Source organism: Salmo salar, chromosome 17, assembly GCF_965601325.2.
Source record: "Salmo salar chromosome 17, fSalSal1, whole genome shotgun sequence".
Classification (NCBI taxonomy): domain Eukaryota; kingdom Metazoa; phylum Chordata; class Actinopteri; order Salmoniformes; family Salmonidae; genus Salmo; species Salmo salar.
Window position 1 is genome coordinate 58685345 of NC_138307.1, and position 7934 is coordinate 58693278.

Below are 7934 nucleotides of genomic sequence, written 5' to 3' on the forward strand. Positions count from 1 at the left end.
GTATGTATGTATGTGTGTGTGTGTGTGTGTGTGTGTGTGTGTGTGTGTGTGTGTAGGCTAGTGACAAAAAAATCTCAATTTACTCCATTTTAAATTCAGGCAGTAACAACAAAATGTGGAAAAACTCAAGGGGTGTGAATACTTTCTGAAGGCACTGTATATCCATTGATTCCTGAAGAATATAACTTATTAATGCCTAATGAGCTTAGTTCAACTGTTTTTCCCCGTCAGAACCCATAATATAAGTATGCTTTACTCTGTTTGTAAACAATGTAAATGTAAACAAACACTGTATAGCCTTAAAACGTGGTTAAAAATAGAACTGTTATATCATTGATGGTCTGTCTATGAATTTGAGTGGTTGCATTATTGAAGCCCATCCCTCAGCTGTTAACCAAAACAGAGGCGGGGTGGAACACTTTGTTCTTGTTTCAATTATGGCTTCTAGCTTTGAACCATGTCATCTCTTCACAGTGGCCATGATACAGCCAGTACTTCTACTCCTGCTACTGGGTAAGAGATCAGATGGGATGAATATTCCTCTCTTGGTATTATAAACCAATCTGCTATGACTTATCTAATGAGTCTCAGTTTAACCAACATTTAGGACATTTACAGAACTCTCTCCTTGAGTGGACACAGTTGTATTCCAACTTCATAATCACTGAACTAAAATATAAGTCCTAAGGTTGATATCGGTGTCACAATCTAAACAGAAAAAGAGATTGACCATCCCAAAAATAACTGATGGGACATTTATCCCCACAGCAGTCAAGTCCTCACCAGTGTTTGGGACTGCGATATCAGTACTGGAGGGAACCTCTGTTACCCTTGTCTACAGATTTCCCAGTGAGGGGAATCACATGCTTAATCCAACCTTGAGTGAAACCAGTACTTGCAAATGGTGGCCCTGTTGTAATCCCATAGCTGAGACAACAATACCTACCATCACACAAGGAAACAAATACAGATCTATAACTGGAGTTGGGATGGTGAACTTCACAATTTCAAACCTTCAGCCTACAGACAGTGGGAACTACTGTTGCAGTGCAGAGATCTCTAAACCTTTAGAATGCTACAGCCTGAGGGTAGTGAAAGGTATGTGTTGCACTTCATACTACTGGTTGTCAATGGACTTTGTTCAGTGCACATGTCACCATAAAGTAGGAAGGAACATGAAGGGTTGACCAGCTTGTGTGTTTTGTGAGGTGCACAAGCCAAAACTCTTCATGGTCAATGCTGTCTGTTACTGAATTTGGATTGAATCCTAACATTTTGTATGTATTGAATGTTTGAGCACACCAACCACTTCCATCAAAAAGCAAAAGTCAATGATTTGTGTCTTCATCTCTATGTATGAATGTTGCGTTTATGCATCACTATTGTGTTTATTCCCTAACAAAGTTGGTACTGCTGGTAATGTCATTTTGCTGGTGCCTAGTGGTGCTTTATCCTGTGTCCCTTTCTGACGGTCTGTGTCGAAATACTTCCAGGTCACACAGATTGCAACAGGGATCTACTGGACGGATTGGATTTTCTGGGCAGCGATATTGAGAATCAGCCAATCACAATCCAAAGTGCAAGTCAGTGCAGGCAGGAATGCACCAATATTGACAAGTGCCAGTACTTCACATTTAATTGGAAGGAGACAGAAATGAGGTACATGCTCAAAGATTTTCCCCTTTGTGATTGGGCAAATTAGGTCAGCCATATACTTTTTAGATCAGCACCAGTCGTCTTTGTAACTACTTCCACATTTTGTGATATTTATTCCACAGAAACAAATGTTCCTTGAAGGCCTCAACTGGTTATCTGATGAAGTCAACAATTACAATACAGCGCCTCCAAAATGCAACCTCAGGCTATTCCCTGAAAAACTGCAGTGGTAAAGGTGACTAGATTCATATAGTATACGGTGCCTAATGAGCAGAGATTGTTAATAGGCCCTAATAAACAGGGTAGCGTCATTGATACCAAACTCTGTTACACTGTTTCTGTTTACATTACATCTGTTAAAAGGTGTAATTTAAGGTACTGTACATCATCAAGCAAGCACCACAGCGCTCTAAGAGAAACTTGAAACTACAGACCAACGATGTGTGATTTGAGTCTTTATTCTAGTGCATGAAGAATACACAGTATATTGTTGTCTACACCCTATGTATTTATTTAATTTTTCTAAACACATACATATTCATAATAATTGACAGATTTTGGAAGGAGTTTGCAAATTTATTAATTTCTCCATGCCCCAGACATGTCATCTGTTGCTTTCATCAATTAAATTGATATTTCTATGTTACTCTGCTATCACACAGTATGTGTTGCCTATATTTCAGAATAGATAGTGGAAGCTAAACATAATGTTTGCCACTCAACACAACAAGCAGTCTGATAATTATTTTCCTATATTTTAAACAGTCACCTACTCAGCCAAAAAGTACAGCCTTGTCCTTAAGGAGAAAAACTGGACCGATGCACAAGAGTACTGCAGACAGCACTACACAAACCTGTCCATCATTCACACAGAAGAGGATTGGAAGGCAATTCAATACGCTTTGAGTAATTTTAGTGGTGATGTGTGGATTGGCCTCAATGGAAATGGGCCTGTTCAAACTAAAAAGTGGAGTTGGTGTGATGGGGAGGACTTGATGTTCTTAAACTGGGATGGTGATTTTGGCAGCGTGCTCGACATTCATTGTGCCGTTTCAGTTTCTTCTCGGTTTCGACAACAGTTGTGTAACACCCCATTACCCTACATGTGTCAATACGGTATGGGCTCTCCCTTTCAGTCTCTAAAACTGTTATTGTTTCCACTTCAAATCACTGGATGTCAGATCTCAAAATATCCCCTGTAATTGACTTCCTGGATATGTTTCTTATTAACTGTCTTAGGAAATCTGATAAATCACTTTTCACTTTTCCTCCTATAAGTTCGTCATGACAATGGAGTAACAGAGAAGGTGTATGAGCTGATAACCGAACCAAAGAACCAGAAGGAGGCTGTGAAAGCCTGCAACCATCAACGAGGAGAACTGGCGAGTATCTGTAACCAGAAAGAGCAGGACGCCTTTGATGAGTTGACTAAAGGGATCACCTGGATTGGACTAAAGCACGAGGACAACAAATGGAATTGGTCCAGTGGGGAACCATTTCAGAAATGGGACAATCCAATGCATGTGGGAGATGGAAACTGTGTAAAGCTGAACTCAGAAAATGACAGAAAATGGACACCAGCAAATTGTTCTACTCAAAGTCGTTTCCTGTGCTATGGGGGTAAGTTGACCACCGTGAGAGTGTTATCAAACTAGTGTTGACATCATCAATGACTAGGTTTTATCATCTATGACTAGGTTGTATAGAATCTCCCAAATAATAAAAATGATTACAATTAGGATTACAATATTTCAGTATCACTGATCAACATGACTGGAAACAGGCACTAATTTGCATGTATTCTACTTCATTTTTGACAGATGAACATCCAAGAAACACCACTGGGGAGTCCACCACCTCACCAACTACCTCCACCACCTCACCACTGGGACAGTCCACCACCTCACCAACTACCACTACTAATGGAGAGTCCACCACCTCACCACCTACCACTACTAATGGAGAGTCCACCACCTCACCACCTACCTCCACCACCTCACCACTGGGACAGTCCACCACCTCACCAACTACCACTACTAATGGAGAGTCCACCACCTCACCACCTACCACTACTAATGGAGAGTCCACCACCTCACCAACTACCTCCACCACCTCACCACTGGGACAGTCCACCACCTCACCAACTACCACTACTAATGGAGAGTCCACCACCTCACCACCTACCACTACTAATGGAGAGTCCACCACCTCACCACCTACCACTACTACTGGAGAGTCCACCACACCACCAACCTCATCTTCCAGTGGACAACTGACTTCATCAGGTTCCTCCTCCCCAGACAGGGATCCCACATCCTCCCCCAGTAGTACAACTTCTCCACTCCATCCTAGTGAGTATCAGACATGGAGCTACATTCTGTAACAATCTGCACAAAGGTGTACAAGTGGCAGTTGTTGGACATTTAATGTCAGATAAGAGCTTGAGTGTATTTGTATACAGTGGTGGAAAAAGTGCCCAATTGTCATCAGGTAAGATGACAATTGGGTAAGAGTAAAGATACCTTAATAGAAAAGTATATAAGTGAATGTCCGCCAGTAATATACTACTTGAGTAAAATTATTTGGTTCTAAATATATATAAGTATCAAAGTAAAAGTATATATAGTTTCAAATTCTTTATAAAGGTTTTCTTGTTTTTTTTCAGCCAGGGGCACACTCCAACACTAATTTACAAATGAACCATTTGTGTTTAGTGAGTCTGCCAGATCAGAGCCAGAAGGGATGACCAGGGATGATAATTTGACAATTTCTGTCCAGCTAAGCATTCAAAATGTAACAAGTACTTATAGTTGTCAAGGGAAAATGTAAGGAGTAAAAGATACATCATTTTCTTTAACAATGTAGAGAAGTAAAAGTTGTCAAAACTATAATAGTAAATTAATGTACAGATACCCAACAAAAATTACTTAAGTAGTACTTTCAAGAATTTTTATTTAGGTACTTTACACCACTGTGTGTTTTTTTTATTTCTGAACTTAAATTAACAATTGCAATTTCATGTGTGTTTGTTTTGTCCATACAGATGACCTGCACTACATCAACGAGTCCAAGAGCTGGATCAATGCCCTGGAGTTCTGCAGAAGTCGTGGCTCCAAGTCCAACCTGGTGCACATCACCAACCAGACCGTGCAGGCTGACGTGACCCAGCTCCTGGCCAATGTGGAGCTGGCATGTGGGGGGGTGTGGATTGGTCTGGAGCGGTCCATCTTTGAGTGGAACGCCCCCTGGCTGTGGACCAGTAGTGATGTTGATAAGGTGGTGAAGTTCAGCGAGTGGCACAGCTGCTTCCCCCTCAACCCCATCAATTACCACTGTGGTAAGATGGTCCGGGTTGGTAACGGAGAACTGAAGTGGCTGGATGCTTCCTGTCATCAGGAAATAGCCTTCATATGTCAAGGTACATTGCTCAACTTTGGAGCTCCTATTTTAGGGCTTATTACTTTATGCAATGCTCTGATTGTACCTCCCTATTGAATAAGGCTCAACCTACATCCCAGACACGCCCTCTCTACAGCTGGCTACTATCTGCATTGCTCTTTCCTCCCTTTAACTCCCTCCCTTTTACAGTCTAGACTCACTCTACTAGTAATAGTCTTTAGAATGAGCCAAAACATAATGGCAAGACCTGGTCATAAAAGATACATCAATGTCCTCTCATCCTGTATATGATGTTTTAACAGATCTCCACTAGAGGGCTCTACATGGCAGCCTGGACAGTCTGCAGACAGACACCACACTGATCTACCAGAGAGACTACCACACTCATGGTCTATAACTATTACTATTATTAGGACTTTTTACTGTCATATTTTACATTATATTACTTAATGATACTGTACTTACATATACTGACTCATAAGCATTGTTATGTGACCTATAATTTACTGTAATACTTTTATTGTTTTAAAATAGAGTAAAGAAAGGTAAAGTAACGGGTATTAACTGAAAATGTAGCATTTAACTCCTGTGTGATATGTACTGTTTCAGAACGCTATTTAGTTAGAATGTAATTATTGTTATTTTGTATTTCCTTTCATCTCTGTTCTGATTAAACATCCATTTAGAGTTTGATCAGTGTGGGATTTCATTCTTCATAGAAAGTGCATTGAGTTATGAATCAAAAGCAATTTAAATGGTCATAATGTAACCCTAAGATTTGAGAGGTGTTCAGTGATATCTAGTCTAAATCGACTTTATGATTATTTTCATCAGGACTGAAGGAGTCCATCTCAACTGTCAGCAACAATGAACCTGGTATCTCAGTAAACAACTTTTCAGGGGGGCGAGATGTCTGTGACATCTGTAATGTTGACGTACAATTGCACTGATGGGCTGTATTTATGCAACACTGCTCTCCAAACCACAAGTTAAAATCTTTTTCCCAGGTGCAGCCCCTGATCTCTTCAGCCAGCAGTCCTTGGATGAGTCCTTCGGTGATGTCTGAGCAGTCAACCCATGTGGGTGTATATGCTTACATACTGTTGGGTTCTGAGAATATGAAATATACTTATTCATGTCACTGAGGAAGAGTGGGTAAGATTTACATTATGTCAGAATATGTTATTGTTAGCCATCAGGGATCCTATGGGAGGGATCCTATGGGAGGAGAAGAGACACTGTCTGGTACCAGTCACCATAACAGCTGTGAGTTGGGGAGAAGTGAGCACTTTGGGGCAGAGGCCAGATGAAGTGAGGAAGAACATATCACTAAGGTTCTGTCTAGCAACAGAGATGCATTGGCTTTTCAGATGTGTAGGAGGAGATTCAGCATAGTTAAATATCAGTGCTTGTGTGAATATGTCGTCTAATGCAGCTGTATTGATCCTCTGGGAAGAATAAACTTGGTTAAGCTTTCACAAATGTCCGTAGAGTTTTTACTCTGAAAATTAGAACCTAACAATACTATATCCTTAATGCTTTAATGTAAATCAAACTGATAGTGTAATATTGAGCACAGACAATCAGCCTCAACTGGGTGGTAGTGACTGCTGCTTTCTGACCTGTAAGGGCCATGGACAGACTGAACAGGCCTCCCTGGACAATAGAGACTGCTCTCTGAAGAGACTGTTCCTTTGACCTGGAAGTAAGACTATAATCTTTTTTTTATTATATGTATATATTTTTTATAAACAGAAAGAGAGGATGACAGTAGGGAAAGATAGACAGAGGTTGCATCAAAAGGCACTAGGGCAGATTCAAACCTACGCTGACACCTTACATGTTCCAGAGGCTGTGTCATTACCGTGAGACCAGACAGGTCACAAGACTGCCATCTCATTGCGGTTTATATCTGTAAGACAGGTGCAGGGATGGCATTTTAGCACCAATAGGGTCCCACTTTAACAAGCACTGTCAGATGCCGGACACAGCGATGCTGCATGTTGTCTAATCCACTGTGAGATGCCACCTCTCTCTCCCCACTCTGACTAGGGATTAATGCAAATGTGTGTTCATGTGGATAATAGTTCCATTCTAAGTTCCAAAGGAATTCACATTCTTCAAAAGGACATTGAAAGAAAAGTTTGAATTTTTTGTAAATAAGCTGAATTTCCTTTGTGTGGATGTCTCATCTAGAAAAGAGAACCAAGCAGAGCATTGTAAGGGTGTCTCTGAAATCTAACTCAGGAGCTGACCTCAATGACCCAGTGGTAAAGGAACAGATGTTGGAGCAGGTACAGTAGTCCTACATCTCCTACATCAGAAATCAATGTCATGCTCACTCATTTCACTCTTCTCATGATTCGGAATAGAAACTTGACATCACATAGTATTACATTTAGGATGCTCAATTAAAATGGGTGTTGCTGGCTTTATCTAGTGCGATCATATCTCATAGATCAGAAATGCGCTGGCCAAGAAGGGAACTTCATCCTAGACCTATGCTGGAGAGAACTGCCTAATGGAGATGTTTATCGCAAGACAGTTGAAGTTGAAAGCCCTGAAGAATGTACACACTTGTGTCACAGTTATGAAAATGACCCTCCTTATGTTTAGTTTGTTGTTCGGAGTCCCTTGTATAGTGTGTTAGGTTTTGCATCCCATTGACAGTATGAAAATGAATTAAGGTGTTCATTAACCTCTCTTGGGTAGGGGGCAGTATTTTGACGTCCGGATGAAAAGCGTGCCCGTAGTAAACTGCGTGCTACTCAGGCCCAGAAGGTAGGATATGCATATTATTAGTAGATTTGGATAGAAAACACTCTGAAGTTTCTAAAACTGTTAGAATGATGTCTGTGAGTATAACATAACTCATATGG

The 7934-nt window shown here is 40.7% G+C and overlaps 1 protein-coding gene across 1 annotated transcript; it reads left to right on the plus strand.

The window, feature by feature from the left end:
• The first annotated feature begins 773 nt into the window (after nucleotides 1-773).
• Nucleotides 774-6502, plus strand: LOC145861399 (uncharacterized). The gene is made up of 8 exons (XM_082963919.1): nucleotides 774-1098; nucleotides 1494-1659; nucleotides 1779-1891; nucleotides 2422-2772; nucleotides 2935-3276; nucleotides 3477-4007; nucleotides 4700-5074; nucleotides 5358-6502. Exons 1-8 carry the CDS (start codon nucleotides 864-866, stop codon nucleotides 5366-5368), a joined length of 2124 nt encoding a protein of 707 aa, XP_082820045.1. The 5' UTR covers nucleotides 774-863; the 3' UTR covers nucleotides 5369-6502.
• Nucleotides 6503-7934: the final 1432 nt, after the last annotated feature.

Excerpts from the sequence above, each read along its gene's own strand:
- LOC145861399 (XM_082963919.1), top strand. The coding sequence starts at position 864 with ATGCTTAATCCAACCTTGAGTGAAACCAGTACTTGCAAATGGTGGCCC. Across the intron at positions 1,099-1,493 it reads CAGCCTGAGGGTAGTGAAAG|GTCACACAGATTGCAACAGG; the intron begins GTATGTGTTGCA and ends AAATACTTCCAG. Across the intron at positions 2,773-2,934 it reads ACCCTACATGTGTCAATACG|TTCGTCATGACAATGGAGTA; the intron begins GTATGGGCTCTC and ends TCCTCCTATAAG.